This window comes from Trachurus trachurus, assembly GCF_905171665.1.
Source record: "Trachurus trachurus genome assembly, chromosome: 8".
In the NCBI taxonomy this organism is placed as follows: domain Eukaryota; kingdom Metazoa; phylum Chordata; class Actinopteri; order Carangiformes; family Carangidae; genus Trachurus; species Trachurus trachurus.
In genome coordinates this window covers 2,712,824-2,734,851 of record NC_139905.1, presented here as the reverse complement: position 1 = coordinate 2,734,851, position 22,028 = coordinate 2,712,824, and the positions used below count along the sequence as shown (strand labels likewise).

The following is a 22,028-nucleotide window of genomic DNA, read 5'->3' as shown; positions in this document are numbered from 1 at the left end:
AGACGTCGACTCTGAGATGTAGAATGTGTGTTATAGATCTACTATATCTGAAAGTACAGCTGTCAAGATGTATGCACCAATTAACTGCTGCATATACTGTACCTATCACTCCTATTATTTGTTAATGAGGAGTGCTGCTGCCCCAAAACTATTAAAATTAAGTTGGTTAATAACTGGACAGCACTTTCATGTGTATTCTGAACAAGTTCAATAACATGCTAATGATTTTTCTGTGTCTTTATTTTAGGCACAAAGAATTTTGGCTGCAAAAAGCTACTGTGGCTGGTGGATTTCAAAATCCACCTGTCACAGTGGCTGTCGGCCAAAAAAGTTAACTTGAGGCCCAGACTGTGGGGAAGGCAGACTCCAGAGTTCTGTTGCATCTATTCTGAACTGTTTCTTCCCCCGGTTCCTTCAAGTAAGACAAAAGAAATCTCCTGTTCACACCTGTCATCTATTGTATGAGCTGGAGCTGCAGCTCTAATGACCACAAACACTCTTTTGTTTCCACCTCTAACGAGAATATTAATTTAACAATCGACAGAAACAGTGTCATTATCATAACTCGAGTAGAAAGGGAATCGGTGATACAGATGGTGGGACTGATAAATATGCATCGATGCTCTCCCAGACGTTCAGAAGCTTCTCCTCAGCAGCTTCAGCAGCGCTAATGAGCACCATGTGTTAGTTGGACTCATTAAAGGGATAGTTCACCCAAAATTGAAATTTCATTATCTCCTCCCCCTCATGTGGACTAAGGGCTGGGAGAAGTTTCAGAGTCCTCCGTGGCTTCTCTGAGTTACAGGGGGTCTCGGCGTAGCAGTGCATGTCCATATAACGGTTACAAATGGATACCAACTGTCTTCGTAACAAAAAGACACACCAAAAAACATCCAAATACCTCCATGCTGCTCGTATGTAATGTCCCTCTTGTATTGAAGCCCCGAAATGCGAAATTGTTCCGAAAAAAATTAAATACGTCTATATTTCAAGCTTGTTTGTAGCGGAAGCTTCTCGAAGCTCCTCTTCCCGGTTTGTCAAATTTGGACGAACCAGGGTCTGTCCTCTTCCCAGTTTGTCCAAATTTGACAAACTGGGAAGAGAAGCTTCTGCTACAAACAAGCTTGAAATATAGACTTCAATACAAGACGGACATTAGACGTCTTTTTATTACGAAGACAGTTGGTATCCATTTGCAACCGTTATATGGACATGTACTGCTACGCCGAGACCCCCTGTAACTCAGAGAAGCCACGGAGGACTCTGAAACTTCTCCCAGCCCTTAGTCCACATGAGGGGGAGGATATAATGAGTGAAATTTCAATTTTGGGTGAACTATCCCTTTAATATTTACACCACCAGACTCTGACGGACTGAGAGCTGCTTCCTCAGAGTTCCACCACAGATTGATGTGGCCGACAGATGTGTCCAGCGGTGCGTTCGGGGTGTTTTTAGGCCCCGCCCCACTCACCTATGAAGTCGTTGGAGCGGCCCAGGTCGTAGTCCCACACCGTCACCTCCAGCGTCTTGTTGGCCAGCTCCGACAGAGAGATCTCGTAGAAGAACTCCTGCAGGATCGGACACATGCAGAGACTCAGGGAGGTGAAGGACCGGCCAGCTGACTGTAGTCTGGAACAGCTGGGATCTACTGGGATCTACTGGGATCTACTGGGATCTACTGGGACCTGCTTGGACCCTTTGGGAGCTGTTGGGACATGCTGGTAATTTTTGGGGACTTCTACTAGGACCTTCTTGAACCTTTTGGGACCAACTGAGACCTACTGGGATCTACTGGGGCTTGTTAGGATCTACTGAAATCCAATGGGTCCTTCTGGAACCTGCTGGGATCTTCTAGGACCTACACTGCAAAAACTCAAAATCTTTCCAAGAATATTTGTCTTATTTCTTGTCAAAATGTCTCATTTCTAGTCAAAACTAATCTCATTCTACTTAAAATAAGACTCATCACATTAAAAAGCAGCTTGTTTTTAGATCATTTTCACTTGTTTCAAACACATTTTCACTTGAAATAAGAAAAAATCTGCCAGTGAAAGCAGGTTGTTTGTGCTTGTAATAAGAAAGAAAAACTTGCTCCACTATTAGATTATTTTAAGTGAAAATCTGCTTGAAAGAAGTAAAAAGTGTCTAAAAACAAGCTGCTTTTTAATGTGATGAGTCTTATTTTAAGTAGAATGAGATTTGTTTTGACTAGAAATAAGACAAATATTCTTGGTAAGATATTTGATTTTTTGCAGTGTACTGGGACTTACTGGTATTTCCTGGAACCTACTGAGATCCACTGTGATCTACTGGGGCTTGTTAGGATCTACTGAGGCCTACTGGGATCTGGAATCTGTTAAGGTAGCTTTAACCCACCATGGGATCTACTGGGACCTTCTAGGACCTACTGAAATCCAATGGGTCCTTCTTTGAACCTGCTGGGATCTACTAGGACCTGCTTGGACCTTTTGGGACCTACTGGGTCCTGCTGGGATCTACTGGTACTCCACTGAGACTTGCTGTAATCAGTTGAGATAGCTCTCTTCTTTAACCCACTGGGATCTACTGGGTCCTACTGCATCCTGCTGGGATCTACGGATGTAATTTAGCACATGTGCTAAATCCGGTGTATTTACTGTGGGTACTCTAGCACTCACTGTCCATTAATATGCACTGTCCCGACTAAATAAACAAATAAAGTAAAGTAAAGTAAAGTACTAGGACCTAATTTTATCATTTGGGACCTACTGAGACTTACTGGTATTTCCTGGGAGTTTTTTGAGATCCACTGGGATCTAATGGGGCTTGTTAGGATCTACTGAGGCCTACTGGGATCTGTTGAAAGCTTTCTCCTTTAACCTCTACTGGGATCTACTGGGAAGTGTTTGGATCTACTCGGGGGTCCTCACCTCGTTGAATTCAGGGTTGAGAGTTTTTTTCATCACGGCTGTTTTGTGCTTGGATTTCTTCTGGAGGTCGGGCTTCAGGTATCTGAGGGGAACCGATCAGACAAAAGATCCAACGAACAAAAGAAAAGAACAGACCTTGTTTCATGAAATCAGTCAAATCATGTATAATATTATTAATAAAAACTATAGTATATTTAGACTTTAAAGATACTGAAGGTTAAATAAGAACAAACCAACAAACTCAGTCTAATAGAATAGCCTACAGTTCTGATTTTAGTTTTCTTTTTCTATTCTTTATATATTTAGTTCCTGTTTTATTCATTTTCATTAATGTATTCTATATAGTTTCCTCTCGTCAGCAGTGATAAATCATCTCTGATCAGATAGAGACGTCCTGGTGTCAGTGACCTGTAGATGATCTCTGGTTTTTAATAAAAGCTTTAACATGATGTTTAACACCATGTTTGATGTTAGAACGTTTGTGTCAGATCAGACACGACTGCAGATGAAACTGCAGCAAAGCAAGTTCTGAAAATCATCAAATCTGAAGCCGTAATTAATAATTCATCAGGCTGAGTCGGTTTTTACAGCGCAGCTCTCTCTCTCACACACACACACACACTGAGCTGTAATTGGTTCTGACCAGTTACTCTAACAGATGACATGAAGAAATAACGAAGGCAGATGAAGCTCAGCCCGACTCGCTCCGCTGCCTCCTTCCCCCCCCCCCCCCCCCCCCATCATATTAACATGAGCGGAGGAGGCTGAGGTCCCTGAAGAAGCTGCAGCTCCGATGTTCCTCCTGTTCAGCCTGAGCTCAGCCTTCCTCCAGAGAAGAAAGGTCTGGCTATCGTAAACCAGCCGCTCCCGGAAATGCATTTCATTTCATTTCATTCTGAGGGAGAGTCTGGCCTCATCCCCGTTGTAAGCGTTTAGCCTGAAACCCTCAGAAGGCCGAGCCAATCAGCGTCGCCGCTGTGATTGACACAGCACGTTGGCCAATCAGGGACCGACTGGTGCAACGCCCCGTCACTACACCAACTTGCTGATTGGCTGAATGGGGTTGTCTGTCAACGCCCCCCCCAAACGCTTACAGGGGGAATGAGGCCAGACTCTCTGAGAAATGAAATGAATGCGTTTCCGGGAGCGGCTGGTTTACGAGGCTATGGTCTGGCTGCTCCGACAAAAACTAAACAAAAAACGCCCTGGCTGTTTGGATTTCTTTCAACCAATCACAATCGTTGTGGGCGGTGCCACAGCAACATTGCGCTAGCTCACTGAAGATCAGTGTTGAGACTAACGCCGTTAGAATAAACGCGATTACGTAACGCCGTTACATTCCTCTGTAATTTGTAATCTAATTAATTACTTTATCCAGCGTTACTAACGCCGTTTCCGTTACTACCATGACTTGTGTTGCCGTTACTAAAATCGGGGCCCCAGCGCGATCATGGTAAAAAAAAAAAAAAAGCCTGCAGTCAGCATGAGTTCTAGGCTATTGTTTTTTCTTTTCTTCCTTTCCTCCTCCTCACTTCATAAGCGGGCTGCAGAGTAGAGAGCACACTAGTACAACACGGTTTCGATAAATACCAAGGATAAGACAGGTCATGTTTTGCGGATATGGAACAAGGAAGTAACTGACTTGACGATGTATAGCTGCGTGACGTCATTGACGAATCCTTGTAGGAGTTTATTTTACACACAAACCGACGTAGCTTCTGTGCGGCGCACACACACAACTTTCGACCGGTAAAACCAAAGTGATAGACAGAGAAGAAATGGCAAGTACAGAAGAGGAGGATAAAGTGGGAAAGTCGGCGTTTAGCAAGTGGAAATATAAACACTACTAAACCATCGTTGAGAGAATATCAGGTATCAGATATCAGGTCTGAAAGGGATTGTTATGCCAGTTGCTGATGTGTCAGTTTCAATAAATATTATGTTGATGAGCAATAAATTGAATTATTGAAGTTCATACCCCCCCCCCCCCCCCCCCCCCCATGGCAAAGGATATTTGTTTAAGGTTAATTATCTCTCTATGCTGTTCTACTCTATGAAACTGGCGTGTGAAACATGCTTCTAAAAAGCCGAATTCTTTGACATATTACTTTGTTTTAGTAACGCAAAAATTACTTTTCCTAGTAATTAGTTACTTTTATAATAGAGTAATTGAGTTACTAACTCAATTACTTTTTTAAGAAGTAATTTGTAATTGTAATTAGTTACTTTTTCAAAGTAATTTGCCCATCACTGCTGAAGATGATGGGCAAAGCTTGATATAACTTTTGCAGTAGCCAGTCGGCAAACAAGCCAGAACTAAACGTCCTCCTTGGAGCAAATGGGCGTAAACCAACTCTTTAAAGAGGAACTAAACCCCTCAGTTTTGGCTGATGTGTCGTGCATCTAAGCTGGAAATTCAAAAAATGCCTTGATTATGGGCACAAAAGGCACAACAAATCACACAAAGGAGGGAAAAAAAAAAAAGTCATAAACACACTGACACTAGTGCTACAGCTAACGAGCTAATAATGAGCGACTCTGACAGCACGTACACTACTAGGAGAGGACACTGGAGTGGGTTACCCCCCGCCTTTCCGAAATCCCGCCTTTCCGAAAATAGACTTCCATTCGGGGTTTTCTATTTTTTCTAAAGACCCCGCTATGACGAAAAGGCTATTGGGGAAACCCCCCCACTCCGAACGGACAGACGGACGTATCACTCTTACATTTTTACACCAAATTGAAATATTTTGACTAAAATGTCAAGAGTTGGACCAGAATCAATCGACAACACTACTTCATACCCAAATATATTAGTTTTCAGCAGACAAAAAGTGGTTTAGGGGTTTATTTGCTCTTTAAATTTCTTTACGGTCACACACCAAAGGAACTGAGCATGTCTGCAAATCTTTTTCAGAAGGTGCCACTTTCAACTCAGAGATTGAAATATCCGCGGTTCCTGTTGTTTCTTTCTTTTCTTCGTCCTCCGAGGGGACGGTGAGAACTGCAACAGGAAGGCGGGACTTGGCTCGTTCCGGCCAATCAGAGACTAATCACAGCAGTGAACTCCGTCCAGCTCAGACTAAAGCCGAGCTGACAGCAGCTGAGACTGCAGCAGCCTCTTCATCTCCTCCTCCTCCTCCTCCTCCTCCTCCTCTGGCTGCATGATTCACACTGAGCTCCGTTTCTGTCACAGCTTTAATGAATAAAACAAATTGGATTGTCTCATGCACATTTTTAATCTGCGTGTCCGTCCGCTCTCTGGCTGGACCGTCACACTGGAGACAGTCAGATCACACTGAGACACGGCGTCTTTGTTATTATCCAGAATGTAGCAGCTAGGATTTTAACTAATACGAAAAAGAGAGATCACATTACTCCTCAGCTTGCTATACATTGCACTGGTTGCCTGTTTCTTTTAGGATTGATTTTAAAGTTCTTTTACTCATTTATAAAGTTTTAAATAACCTTGCACCATCCTATATTGGCGATTTGCTTTCTTTTTATACCCCAATAAGAACGCTCAGGTCCTCCACTGCCTGTCTTTGAACCATTCCTAAGGTGTCCAAGAAAACTGGCGAAGCAGCTTTCTGTTGTAACGGTCCTAGACTCTGGAACGCTCTACCCTTGGACTAGAGAATAGCAGGACTCGTTAGCCATTTTTAAAAAGAAACTGAAAACGTATCTTTTTAATTTGGCTTTTAATAGGGGTTGATTTTATTTTTTATCACTGTTACTGCTTGGCTTTGTTTGTTGATGACGTGTTGTGTTTTAAACTGTTGTTGTTTCTGCTTTGTTCAAGCACTTTGGACTGCTTCTATGCATGAAAAGTGCTATATAAATAAAGATTATTATTATTATTATTATTATTATTGTTCCTTTGTTTTTTCTTTTTCCAGAAGACATTTCCCATGAGCCTCGGCGGTGACTCTGTGTTTAGAGCCAGTGAGTGAGTGAGTGAGTCCCTCTGTTCAGGCGTCTGTTCCTCAGTGGACAGATTTGACCTCTGACCCTGACGGAGACTCCGACCTATCGATGTGACGTTCACATTCTGGAAGCTGCAGCTCGTTTTTATAAAACTGATCATGTATCTGTGTGAGCTCGTTGACCAATCAGCTGCCAGTCGCCTCCCGGTTTGGATTCTGGCTGCGACGGACGACAGGAAGAGAGTGAGTGAACGAATGAACGAACGGAAGGAAAGAAAAGCAGAGAGGAGCCTGAAGGACTGGTGGCCCCCGGTGCTTCCTCCTCCTCCTCCTCCTCCTTCTCATCCTCCTCATCCTCTCATTCTCCTGCTGCGTCGTCGTCAGTGAAGTTGAAATATGTCAGAATGAACTTCACTATTCAAACAGAATTTGAGTTGTGTGTTGTTGTGTGACGTAGAGCTGCGGCTTCAAATTTACAAGCTGAGTTTTTTAAATTGCCTGTTTATTTGTCTGCAGCGGTGGCCTACGTGTTCCTACACTACACACACACCTTTTTTTTTTTATTGAGCGACATTGACACTAAAAATTTGAATATAATTTGTATATTTAAAGGGATAGTTCAACATTTTGTCAAATCGGCCCATCACCATAATCCCTATAGTCATAGCAGTAGGTTCGTTACCTTTAATTGTCGGTGCAAGCTATTTTTAGAACGGCGGAGCAGAGCCGTGAGCTGCTCAGAGCTACGCTACGGAGGCTCATTATGGGATTTCTTGGTTTCCCTCATCAAACTCATCAAATACACAATCCAACAACTCCACAACGCTCTGGTGGACAAGTTGTGAGCTGCACATTCACCACGCTATGAGATAATAACACAACATTACCACACAGAGTTGTTTTAGAGGGAAATTCATGCAAAACCACTGATGCACGTTGCCTTCAGGGACAGTTTTTCATCAACAGTCTCTGTATTTCCCTCTAAAACAACTCTGTGTGGTAACGTTCTGTTATTATCTCATAGCGTGGTGAATGTGCAGGTCACAACTTGTCCACCAGAGCGTTGTGGAGTTGTTGGATTGTGTATTTGATGAGTTTGATGAGGGAAACCAAGAAATCCCATAATGAGCCTCCGTAGCGTAGCTCTGAGCAGCTCACAGCTCTGCTCCGCCGTTCTAAAAATAGCTTGCACCGACAATTAACTCATTGAGTGCCAACCACGTAATTTCTCGTTTTTCGTTCCCATGCGTTGAGTGCCGAAAACGTAATTTTACGTTTTTTGCTTTTTTTTTAAATTATGAAAATAGACACTTTAATACACATTATATGTAAATTTGGGGACTCTACGACGAGGAGAACTGAAATAGATGACGATCAAAGTCACATGACAGTTCATGATCTGGAAGTTTTTATCATAACTCGGCTTCTGCAAACGAGTTCTGCATGCAGATGCAGCAGCTGCTCTGCTCTCACCCGCGCTGCTGCTCCAGCTGCTCGAGCTGCTCGAGCTGCTCGGAGCTGAACCAGGAAGCTCTCAGCCGACAGTCCGCCCGGTCTTCATCTGGAGCAACACCGTGTCCTCCCCAAAGTCCTCCCGCGGTAAAATCTGATGGTCTCTGGACCAAAGCAGACCGGCATCACCGACCCGTACCACAGAAGGACCGCGACCACCGGCGGGACCGGTCTTCCCGAGCCGCGGTGGCCGACAGACCCTCACGCTCCGCGGGGAGAAGCTGTGACACGGCACGGTGCGTCTGTGTTATTGTTGTTTAGTGGCGCCCCCCCCCCCCGCCCCCGATGGTGGTTTTGTGAATAGAACAACAACTGTTGTATATATTTATCTTATACGAGCCCTTTGATCCAGAAATGCGAGTGTCAGAAGAGCGACAGACACAAACAGAGCACCTTTCATAAAAGACGCTCTATCTCCTTTTCTAGAAAAAAAGGAGGGATTTTGGTGAAACCCAGCCATGTTTAGCTTGACTTTTCTCAGGAACAGAGGCACGTAGAAACAAACGGTTTGTGGCCACTTGAAGCATTAAGGTAAACCTTTCAATTGAGCCACAGTATGTGTTGGTGGCAATAATATAGAATACACTGTGGCTCTACATAAAAAGTCAAAAATGGTCTAAATTGCCGGTACACTTGACTAAAACTTTGGAAAGGAGCGCGGCACTCAATGAGTTAAAGGTAACGAACCTACTGCTATGACTATAGGGATTATGGCAATGGGCTAATTAGCCAAAATGTTGAACTATCCCTTTAACATATGGAGCATTGTAAATTAGAATCTGATTTGGGTGGAGGGTCGACGGTTCTGCTTCATCCTGGATGAAGATGATTCCTCTTCACACTCGGCTGCTAAAACACTCTGACTTACATTTTGACGTAGGGGTCAGAGAAGCCGTTGACGTCCATGGCGGCCAGGTGGGCGCAGCGCTTCACGCCCACACACAGACCTCCACTCCGCCGGCCTTCACCTCCTCCTCCTCCTCCTCCTCCTCCTCCTCCTCCTCCTCCGTCCACGTCTTTATCGTCCAAACCGAGCGGAGGTAGAAACTGCAGAGACAGAAGAAGTCGTCCTCTCTCCTCCAGACTGTGCAGCTGCTCGTTCTCCCACTGTGGAGCAGATTTAAATAAATCTGATTAGTTCAGTCACATTTTCATTTTCATTCATGTGGATTAATCGTTTGATGATCAATCGTTTCAAATTCAGATTAATCTAATGTGATTATAGATTGTTAAAGCTATAGTGCGTAACTTCTTTCGCCCCCTAGAGGATTTATGCATTATTACAACGATGGGGTCGGCACCTGCCCCTCCCCTCCCCACTGCTACCGTTTGTCTCTTTCTTGGCCAACAGACCTTCTGCCGAACGGGAAGACTTTTTCTTTTTAGTAGGATCCACTTCTGAACCTCTTGGGCCGCGTTTCCACTGCAGACAGGAACCCACCAGGCTCTTATGGCGACGTGCAACAGTTTCCATCATTGCCCGGTCGTTGTGCAGCGTTTTTTTTTTTTTTTACTGCTCTTGTTGTTGTTTTTTTCTGTCAGTATAGACGCTTTCTTAAAAAAAACAAAATGCCGTCTCGATCGTCACGTAATCCCAAGATCGCCTATTTACCACTCTTTTTTTGTTTAACCAGGCCTACTGCTACTCTCGTCTTTTACTGAGTTATTCCTTCTTCCTTCTTCTCCCCCTCCCTTCTCCTTGTCAGGTAAAACCCAGTACAACGCCTTATTTCCTGTGCGTCAGTGCGGGAATGTCGCCAAAGACACCAAATACAAAAAGAACAAATACTGAAAAACACGGCGAGGTGTTAGAGGAGCCGAACGGCTTCATCAGCGTTGTATCATCTCCTCTTGTAGCGGCTCGGCTGAAACGGACATTTATAGACACGTATAAATTAGAGTTTATTTATTTATTTAGCACACATTTAAATTCAATGGTGCAAGGAGGGAACGAAGCCGGTTGGCTCGTACATAAGTTCCACCCCTACAGTATAACAAATTACAGAAAGACAAATTTCAATGGCTAACAAATAAACATATAAAAAAAGAGAAAAAAAGAGATAAAGTGCATAGATAATCAATGTTATATGAGCAAAATAACAGAAATGAGAAAAAAATAAAGAGCGGGAAATTCAAGAGAAGTTGAGATGTATTTTTAATTGCTTTTTAAAAAGTGAGTAAGAAGAAATGGATCCTAATGAAGGAGGTACAGGATTCCATCCCAAAACATAGGACCTCTATAAGTCTATTAAACTGATGGTGTGATGTGCAGGTTTAATTACGTACTATAGCTTTAAATTCAGTGGATTATCTTGGTCGAGCTGCAGATTTAATTTCATCCCAACGATTCCCACACAGAGGTGAGAGAAAGGATGGAGCTACCCCCCCCCCCCCCCCCCACACACACACACACACACACACCACACACACACACACACTGAGGGTGTTCATTAAAACTCTGTCTCTGATCTAATCTGAAGAAGATCGATGGTTTAATCCTCCATCTTTCTCTCGCCCACACACCTTCCTCCCCCCGGGGTGAGTGAGGGTTCCCGCTCTATTAGCTCAGTGAGTCCATCATTACAGACTAGAGAACCCCCACCCCCCCCCCCCCCACCCCCACCACCACCAAAAACTTTTCATCTTCATCTGTTTGAACATGAAAAGGGGAATTCCTCAAAGTGGCTCCAAACTCCAGTTGGTTTTCAGCCTCCTTCCTGTTTCCCGCCGCCCTTCACAATAAAAGCTCTGCTAGAAAAACCCCAGAGAAACGAGGTCAGAGCAGAGGCAGAGCGATGCTTTAAAGGGATAGTTCACCCAAAATTTAAATTCTCGAAGGTCTCGGCGTAGCAGTGCATGTCCATATGACGGTTGCAAATGGATACCAACTGTCTTCGTAACAAAAAGACACACCAAAAAACATCCAAATACCTCCATGCTGCTCGTATGTAATGTCCGTCTTGTATTGAAGCCCCGAAATGAAAAATTAAATAAGTCTATATTTCAAGCTTGTTTTGTAGCGGAAGGTCCTCGAAGCTCCTCTTCCCAGTTCGTCAAATTTGAAGAGAAGCTTCCGTTACAAAACGAGCTTGAAATATAGACTTATTGAATTTTTTTGAGAAGCCACGGAGGACTCTGAAACTTCTCCCAGCCCTTAGTCCACATGAGGGTGAGGAGATAATGAGTGAAATTTCAATTTTGGGTGAACTATCCCTTTAAGCAGGAGGAACACAGCTTGGCCGGACCCCCCCCCCCCCAACAAGATTTCAGCTTGTGCTGGAGCTCAGGAAGCGTGGAGGAAATGTCAGACTCCCTCGTGTTTAACGGGAATGTTTGAAGATACAGAGATAAAGATCTGAGCTGCTTCGACGGACAGGAAGAGACGAAGACACGACAGAGTTCAGCCAATAAACCGCTGACGGACGTTCGGCTGAAAGGGAATCAATGAACCGATCGTCAGTCAACAGGTCTGTCATTTTTAAGGAGGAACTCTGTAGTATTTCCACCTTAACTCAGCTCCATGTGTCCCTTGTCTCCAGCTCATGTTTTGAATTTGACTGCAGTAACCGTTTTTGGCCACATTCTTACATATTGTACCTTTAAGAAAAAAAAGTCAAAATTCTCTGATTCCAGCTTCTTCAATGTGAATATTTCTGGTTTCTTTGTTCCTTTATGACAATAAACTGAGTCTCTCTTTGGTTTGTGGACAAAACAAGACATTTGAGGACGATGTCTGGTGGTTTGAGAAACACTGACTGATATTTTACAACATTTTATTGACCAAACAACTAAGTGATTAATCATTTAAATATTTGACAGATTCATTGATAATGAAAATGGACTTAATTGAACGGTACCGCTCATTCAATAAAGTCCTTGTCACAGAATGAGAGCTCATCTAAACCAGGAGCAAGTTTCCTCTCCTCAATACGTCAATATTCTGCAGTAGCTACCACTTTTTTTCATTGAACGACTATTCAAAAAAAAAAATCTAAAATCAGTTGATCAAACAATCAACTTTAACTATGGTCAGTTATATCAGGTGGTTTTTACCACCGTGTGGTTTCAGCTGTAGAAGTGGCTGTGGTTTGTTTACATGTCATCTAGAGGAACAGATTTCTTCCTCTGGTTGCTCTCACACCTCTGACTCATTCAGCTGCTCACATGGTAAATAATGAATATTAACCAGCCATCATTTATGTTAATGCTAATGCTAATTGGAGCTAACTGTGATGCACAATAAACAGATGCCTGACTAATGAGACGTGTTCTGTTTTACCAGGCTTTTCCTTTAAAGCCTCGAGAGAGTGAAGGGAAATAAACAAAAAAATCAACATCCAAACACTGTGCTGTTGTGCGCACACACACACACACATAAACAAACACACACAAAGAAAAGGTGAGTCATTAAGTAAAGCTCCTGTCTGTCACCGTGTCGAGTCAATCGGCCAAAACCTCCGCAGGGATTTCACAGACAAAGGAAACCTCCCTCTCCTCTGTCTTTGATAAAACAGCTGTGAGAGCGCTGAGGTGAAGGCAGGTGACTAATGAGTCCACACACACCGGAGACACACACACACACACACACACACACACACACACACACACACACACACACACACACACACACACACACACACACACACAGGAAACACACAGAGCTCAGAGCCGCCTGCGTCACACACACAGCACGGCTCTAAACAAACAGGGTTTAAACTGGATAATTGGAGCCAGAGTCTGATTCCCCTCAAAAGAAGTGACACACTGCAAAAACTCAAAATCTTTCCAAGAATATTTGTCTAATTTCTTGTCAAAATGTCTAATTTCTAGTCAAAACTAATCTCTTTCCACTTTAAATAAGACTCATCGCCTAAAAATGAACTTGTTTTGAGATAATTTGATTTTTTTTCAAACTAATTGTCGCTTGAAATACAGTACGTAGAAAAATCTGCCAGTGAAAGCAAGTTTTTTGTGCTTGTAATAAGAAAGAAAAACTTGCTTCACTGTCAGATTTTTCTACTTATTTCAAGTGAAAATCTGCTTGAAAGAAGTAAAAAGTGTCTAAAAACAAGCTACTTTTTAATGTTGTGAGTCTTATTTTAAGTAGAATGAGATTTGTTTTGACTAGAAATGACATTTTGACTAGAAATAAGACAAATATTCTTGGTAAGAATTTTAGTTTTTGCAGTGTAGAACCAGAGGAGGAGACAGACAGAGACAGGGGAGTCTCCGCAAATGTGCAAAGGATGCACATGGCAGGTCATCCCCAGGCAGGAGAGAACAAAAAGAGACGAGTAATCTGACACTGCAGTGATTGACAGCAGAGCAGCATCTGACCAATCAGAGGTCAGATGCACCGACAGGCAGTCTGAGAGCTACGGGTGGAGAGATGGTCTCCAAACCTCAGGAGTAAGTGAAAGTTCCCTAAAAAATGAAAGAAAGTTAAAACAAGAGGAGGCTCGTGCTTCACTTGTATGTTGTTGAAATCAAATTGTAAACCTTTGAAGCAGAAACACTTCAGCTGCTGCTCAGGATAGAGTTCTCAACGGGCCTGAAGATTACAACCCGACCCGCAGGTTTTTAAGCCCGGACCCGACGGAGCCCGACACACCAGCAGTAACTATCTGTCTGAACCCGGCCCGGCCAGAAACAAACAAACAAAAAAGCGGCGTGCTTTCTTTGCGGGAGCGGTTGGTGCCGGTGTCGGTGACGCAGCACTCATCGTTTCCTGCCTCACGTCATCTGGCCCCTCCGGTACGCGATATTTTTTTTCCTACTATGGCCACGCCAAGACCCGCCTTACTCCGCTTCTGATTGGCTGCCTCTGCAAGGCTAAGCCTATCCCTGCATCTTACCCTAACCTTAACCACTCCCTTCACACGCCTAACCCTAACCGGCAGACTAGAGGGCATCGTGATAAGCCAATCAGAGGCCTAGTAAGGCGGGTCTTGGCCGGCTCGCTGACGGGTGGGACTTCACGTCCTGCTGCAGGCTACAGTTGCTCTTTGATCAGCGGGCACAGTTGATTACATTTCGGCCACGGGAACGGTGCGCCTTTGGAGATTTATCCACCAACCAGTGCGCGTGCTGTTGACACGTATCGGAGTATCGTCAGCGGATCGTTGGCCTTTTCCGGCAGTGATGTTTCAGTGGTTCTGCCACAGCAGCACAAGATGCAGAGAGGGAGATTTGTCTGAGACTCACACGAACACCAACAAACAACAATTTACACCAGAAATGTGTTTTATGAGAGAGACAAAAGGAAGCCTGAAGTCCGACCCGACATCGAGTCACTTTCATATTTTTTGTGGGGTCTGGTCGGGTTTGTCGGGCTGACTCAGCTCAGGAGCCAGAAGAGAGAATGAGTCTGTCTATGGACTGGACATGAACGGCACACATTGTTCCACTGTTGAAAGAGACTGTAGAGGACATTCAGGCTGAAGATACTTTTACTTAGTGAAGATCTGTTGGTCCACAAGTCCTGGATCAAGTCCCAGGTCAGAACTTGTCCAGTCTGAGACCGAAGTCAAGAACAAGTCCTGAGGTAAGAACACGATCAGGCCCTGAACGGATCAGAGGTCGAGGTTTCAACCGAGACTGGAGAGACTGTTCGTAGTATTAGTGTCTGAGATCAGAGATAAAACATCTAGAGACGACGAGACGGGGACACGAGGAGTCAGACGAGACGATCAGAAGAAAAGACAACGGGTCCTGACGTTAATTTAGCAGAACTGTCTGAGAAAGAGAAGCGGTGAAGGGAGAGACGTCTGCTCTGGTTTCAGCTCCAATGAGTCACTGAGACTGATGATCTGTCTGCTCATCATCAGCCGCTCCGTTCCTCAGCAACGATAGAAACGTCTCTAACAGAGTTTAGACTGAAGCAACTATAGAAACGTATCTAACAGAGTTTAGACTGAAGCAACTATAGAAACGTCTCTAACAGAGTTTAGACTGAAGCAACTATAGAAACGTCTCTAACAGAGTTTAGACTGAAGCAACTATAGAAATGTCTCTAACAGAGTTTAGACTGAAGCAACTATAGAAACGTCTCTAACAGAGTTTAGACTGAAGCAACTATAGAAACGTCTCTAACAGAGTTTAGACTGAAGCAACGATAGAAATGTCTCTAACAGAGTTTAGACTGAAGCAACTATAGAAACGTCTCTAACAGAGTTTAGACTGAAGCAACTATAGAAACGTCTCTAACAGAGTTTAGACTGAAACTATAGAAACGTCTCTAACAGAGTTTAGACTGAAGCAACTATAGAAACGTCTCTAACAGAATTTAGACTGAAGCAACTATAGAAACGTCTCTAACAGAGTTTAGACTGAAGCAACTATAGAAACGCCTCTAACAGAGTTTAGACTGCAAATATAGAAACGTCTCTAACAGAGTTTAGACTGAAACAACTATAGAAACGTCTCTAACAGAGTTTAGACTGAAACAACTATAGAAACGTCTCTAACAGAGTTTAGACTGAAGCAACTATAGAAACGTCTCTAACAGAGTTTAGACTGAAGCAACTATAGAAACGTCTCTAACAGAGTTTAGACTGAAGCAACTATAGAAACGTCTCTAACAGAGTTTAGACTGAAGCAGCTATAGAAACGTCTCTAACAGAGTTTAGACTGCAACTATAGAAACGTCTCTAACAGAGTTTAGACTGAAACAACTATAGAAACGTCTCTAACAGAGTTTAGACTGAAACTATAGAAACCTCTCTAACAGAGTTTAGACTGAAGCAACTATAGAAACGTCTCTAACAGAGTTTAGACTGAAGCAACTATAGAAACGTCTCTAACAGAGTTTAGACTGAAGCAGCTATAGAAACGTCTCTAACAGAGTTTAGACTGAAGCAACTATAGAAACGTCTCTAACAGAGTTTAGACTGAAGCAACTATAGAAACGTCTCTAACAGAGTTTAGACTGAAGCAACTATAGAAACCTCTCTAACAGAGTTTAGACTGAAGCAACTATAGAAACGTCTCTAACAGAGTTTAGACTGAAGCAACTATAGAAACGTCTCTAACAGAGTTTAGACTGAAGCAACTATAGAAACGTCTCTAACAGAGTTTAGACTGAAACAACTATAGAAACGTCTCTAACAGAGTTTAGACTGCAACTATAGAAACGTCTCTAACAGAGTTTAGACTGAAGCAACTATAGAAACGTCTCTAACAGAGTTTAGACTGAAGCAACTATAGAAACGACTCTAACAGAGTTTAGACTGAAGCAACTATAGAAACGTCTCTAACAGAGTTTAGACTGAAACTATAGAAACGTCTCTAACAGAGTTTAGACTGAAGCAACTATAGAAACGTCTCTAACAGAGTTTAGACTGAAGCAACTATAGAAACGTCTCTAACAGAATTTAGACTGAAGCAACTATAGAAACGTCTCTAACAGAGTTTAGACTGAAGCAACTATAGAAACGTATCTAACAGAGTTTAGACTGAAGCAACTATAGAAACGTCTCTAACAGAGTTTAGACTGAAGCAACTATAGAAACGTCTCTAACAGAGTTTAGACTGAAGCAACTATAGAAACGTCTCTAACAGAGTTTAGACTAAAGCAACTATAGAAACGTCTCTAACAGAGTTTAGACTGAAGCAACTATAGAAACGTCTCTAACAGAGTTTAGACTGAAGCAACTATAGAAACGTCTCTAACAGAGTTTAGACTGAAGCAACTATAGAAACATCTCTAACAGAGTTTAGACTGAAGCAACTATAGAAACGTCTCTAACAGAGTTTAGACTGAAACTATAGAAACGTCTCTAACAGAGTTTAGACTGAAACAACTATAGAAACGTCTCTAACAGAGTTTAGACTGAAACAACTATAGAAACGTCTCTAAACAGAGTTTAGACTGAAGCAACTATAGAAACGTCTCTAACAGAGTTTAGACTGAAGCAACTATAGAAACGTCTCTAACAGAGTTTAGACTGAAACAACTATAGAAACGTCTCTAACAGAGTTTAGACTGAAGCAACTATAGAAACGTCTCTAAAAGAGTTTAGACTGCAACTATAGAAACGTCTCTAACAGAGTTTAGACTGAAGCAACTATAGAAACGTCTCTAACAGAGTTTAGACTGAAGCAGCTATAGAAACGTCTCTAACAGAGTTTAGACTGAAACAACTATAGAAACGTCTCTAACAGAGTTTAGACTGCAACTATAGAAACGTCTCTAACAGAGTTTAGACTGAAGCAACTATAGAAACGTCTCTAACAGAGTTTAGACTGAAGCAACTATAGAAACGTCTCTAACAGAGTTTAGACTGAAGCAACTATAGAAACGTCTCTAACAGAGTTTAGACTGAAGCAACTATAGAAACGTCTCTAACAGAGTTTAGACTGAAGCAACTATAGAAACGTCTCTAACAGAGTTTAGACTGAAGCAACTATAGAAACGTCTCTAACAGAGTTTAGACTGAAGCAACTATAGAAACGTCTCTAACAGAGTTTAGACTGAAGCAACTATAGAAACGTCTCTAACAGAGTTTAGACTGCAACTATAGAAACGTCTCTAACAGAGTTTAGACTGAAGCAACTATAGAAACGTCTCTAACAGAGTTTAGACTGAAGCAACTATAGAAACGTCTCTAACAGAGTTTAGACTGAAGCAACTATAGAAACGTCTCTAACAGAGTTTAGACTGAAGCAGCTATAGAAACGTCTCTAACAGAGTTTAGACTGAAGCAGCTATAGAAACGTCTCTAACAGAGTTTAGACTGAAGCAACTATAGAAACGTCTCTAACAGAGTTTAGACTGAAGCAACTATAGAAACGTCTCTAACAGAGTTTAGACTGAAGCAACTATAGAAACGTCTCTAACAGAGTTTAGACTGAAGCAGCTATAGAAACGTCTCTAACAGAGTTTAGACTGAAGCAACTATAGAAACGTCTCTAACAGAGTTTAGACTGAAGCAACGATAGAAACGTCTCTAACAGAGTTTAGACTGAAACAACTATAGAAACGTCTCTAACAGAGTTTAGACTGAAGCAACTATAGAAACGTCTCTAACAGAGTTTAGACTGAAGCAACTATAGAAACGTCTCTAACAGAGTTTAGACTGAAGCAACTATAGAAACGTCTCTAACAGAGTTTAGACTGCAACTATAGAAACGTCTCTAACAGAGTTTAGACTGAAGCAGCTATAGAAACGTCTCTAACAGAGTTTAGACTGAAGCAACTATAGAAACGTCTCTAACAGAGTTTAGACTGAAGCAACTATAGAAACGTCTCTAACAGAGTTTAGACTGCAACTATAGAAACGTCTCTAACAGAGTTTAGACTGAAGCAGCTATAGAAACGTCTCTAACAGAGTTTAGACTGAAGCAACTATAGAAACGTCTCTAACAGAGTTTAGACTGAAGCAACTATAGAAACGTCTCTAACAGAGTTTAGACTGAAGCAACTATAGAAACGTCTCTAACAGAGTTTAGACTGAAGCAACTATAGAAACGTCTCTAACAGAGTTTAGACTGAAACAACTATAGAAACGTCTCTAACAGAGTTTAGACTGAAGCAACTATAGAAACGTCTCTAACAGAGTTTAGACTGAAGCAACTATAGAAACGTCTCTAACAGAGTTTAGACTGCAACTATAGAAACGTCTCTAACAGAGTTTAGACTGAAGCAACTATAGAAACGTCTCTAACAGAGTTTAGACTGAAGCAACTATAGAAACGTCTCTAACAGAGTTTAGACTGATATGAAGGAGGACAGTGGACCGTCACCAGCTGTGGACAGAAATCTAACAAATCAAACGTAAATGTTTCTCTCCTGGAGCTCCTCCTCTTTGATCCACATCGTTCTCCTCCCTCTTTTCATATTCAGATCTAATGTGAAACATGTAAAACTATCATCTGTTCGGTCATTGAAATACCATTGAGAGTTCAGTGTGACTGAACAAGACTGTAATGTTTAATTGTTATCTCGCCTGATGCCACTGTCACAATCATTCACTCCAAAGTGTTGAAAGTCCAAGACAATTGGTTTTATCATCTCTAGACCAGGGGTGTCAAACTCAAATATGCTTGGGTCAAATTTATAAACAAGTCGAGGGACGGACTGGTTGTTTATTGAGCACTTATTTAAATGACCTGTAGGTTATTTCATATAACACATCATAATTAAATACATTTTAAAAAAACAGTTGCATTCATTTCTCTATCTGCAGCATTTCTAGGAGGGAAAAAAACATTACTTTTAACTTTCCGCCTGGCCATGTGGATTTGTTTACAACGAAAAATCAATACAGGAATTGGTGAATAACGTTTCAATGTTACGACGTGTCCGTCATAAAAGGATGTGAGTTATGGAGCGTTTGTGTCACGATGCTGCATAGACGAGAGCTGGGACACCGCGGTGGCGGCCAGGTAACTACACTGATGTTGTAAGGTTGGTTCTCAGCAGTGAGACGCCATGTGGAAGAAAACAAGTCACAAGTCATTAACGATCACAATTACTCCGGAGCTTTTTAATTAAGGTAAAAACGTAGCACAGCCACGGGAGAAATCCTGCTTAGTTCCGCTTTTAGAAAAAGAAAAAAAGAAAAGATTGGGGGGACGGCGCACCCTCGCGTCCAACGACCACTACACCACTGCTAATGATCCATTAAATGTCCTCCCACGCTGATCTCTCTGTGTCACCAGAACCAAACCAGACGTTTACTCCCGAGGCCGACGGTGCGTTCAGGTCCTCACCTCTGTGTCTGGACAAACTAACGATGAGACAAACCTCAGCTGCTCTGATGCTCCGGCCCAGTGAGACCTCATGTACTTAACCCTTCTCTCTCTACGTGTCGGACCCCGAGGTCACAGAGTTTAGTTTTTCCACCCGATCGATCGACGCTGAGTCTCGGTCCGACCCCAGAGACCTGAGACCGGACCGAGTCGCACCACGTCGGTCTGAGATCAGTTGATCAGACGCCGTCGCTGAAATAAACACTGACTCATTTTTAAGACGTTGGAGGCCGAGCGAGGTCTCAGACCGGGGTTGCCATGGTAACACCTTGCACTGACCACCAGCATCTCTCCTGACAACAAACAGCTGAAATCTTGGAGGATGATTTGTGGAGACGGAGCAGAGATCAGATCTGAGATCAGTCTGGGTCACAAGGAGCTCACAGCAGCTGGAGCAGCTGGAGACACACACCAAACCTTCTGAGTTTCACCCTTCACTTGGAAAAAAAAAAAAAGCTCTTTCAGAGTAATTTTTTCTTGACCTGTTTTTCTCCAACAGGTCGTCTCCTTTTCAATATCAATCTGAATCCTTTGAACGTCTACATCACCTTGTAAATGATGCAGTTGAATCTATTTTGGAAGGTGACCTTTTATTGATTTTGAAATCCGTCTTTATACGCTCTTACCATGCGTTCACACCGAACGCGATGGACGCGATGAACACCACGAGTTTCCATTCAAAGTCAATGTATATGATGTGATGACACGCGATGGCGCGTCAGACGACGCGTTTCGGGCGATATGAGCGACGCGATGTAGCGATGGCGCGTCCATCGCGGCAATCGGGTCATTGCGTCCATCGCTTGACGTTGAAAAATTTGAACTTTTCAAGCGACATCGCGTGACGCTGTGCCGCGACATCCAATCAGTGTTGATATTCAACCACGTCACCGACACAGCTACCATAGTTACGCCAGACACACATTTCAAAACATGGTGGAGAAGATCACTGTGGCTGTAGTCTCACTCACCAGACCCTCCTTCAGAGAAGAACTGGGGCTGTGTGTGTTTTTCTCAGATCAATAATATACATTCATGGCCGTTTCCCGGAGCTCTACGACACGACGTCGTACTTTTACCGCGGTCGTAATAAAAAAGATAATGCCTGCAGAGGGTCAGAGGACCTACAGCTTCCTCCTTGTGAATATTACATATGTATTTGTGTTTATTAATATTTCTCAGCCATGGTTGACGAGAGAAAGAAAATAGCGGGAGGTGGTTGCATCATAGCGCGATGAAGCGATGGTGAAAAATGTGACAAATGTGTCAAGCGACGCGATACTCGCGTTACGGGCGATGGCATCGCGTCCATCGCGTTTGGTGTGAACGCACGGTTACTCTAGTATACACAGTATTATCTGGCCGTCTGCGTTGTGTTTCGGTACCGACTGCCCCAGGTGGGATTCAAACCCTGGTCTCCCACGATGCAAACCGCTGTGCCAAGAAGTCAATGACCACTTGGCAGTCGGGTCTGCACATGATTTTATGGAAATTACTTGAAGAACAGAATAAATATCACTCAGAAAAGAGAGAAATACATTTGGCTACTCCCAAAAACAGAGCTTTTTTTTTTCCAAGTGAAGCAATACGCTTCCTAGTTTTCCTCTGAAGAATCCAGGAAATGTAAAAACATTATTAGAACAAGACTCTGGAGCCGAGCGACGGCAGGAAATGAAAACAGTAAATTATGATTTTATTTTAGTACTTTTAATAATACTTTTAATAATTGGAGACTTCCTGAGCTTCTCTCCTCAGCGAAGCGGTTTTTTAATCTTCCTGTGTGATTCTGCTCTTGTTCAGTGAAGCGTCTCCTCCTCCACCGACATCGTGTTTTAAAGCCTCTCTCCTCCTCCGTCGGCTGCTCCCTCAAGCTTTCACTGCCACGTGGAGCAGTGTGACGGATCCTCAGCTACATGACAGGCCACACACA

General features: G+C 42.9%; 1 protein-coding gene across 1 annotated transcript in view; it reads right to left on the bottom strand.

Moving 5' to 3' along the window:
- The window catches only part of doc2a (double C2-like domains, alpha), a gene marked incomplete at both ends in the record, with an annotated part of 44,648 nt that overhangs the window by 2,392 nt on the left and 20,228 nt on the right, over window positions 1-22,028 (bottom strand). Inside the window, 3 exons of the mRNA XM_083976528.1 lie at window positions 1,472-1,568; window positions 2,910-2,991; window positions 9,216-9,454. Of these exons, the coding sequence (XP_083832654.1) occupies window positions 1,472-1,568; window positions 2,910-2,991; window positions 9,216-9,454 (418 nt within the window). The remainder of the gene's footprint in view (window positions 1-1,471; window positions 1,569-2,909; window positions 2,992-9,215; window positions 9,455-22,028) is intronic.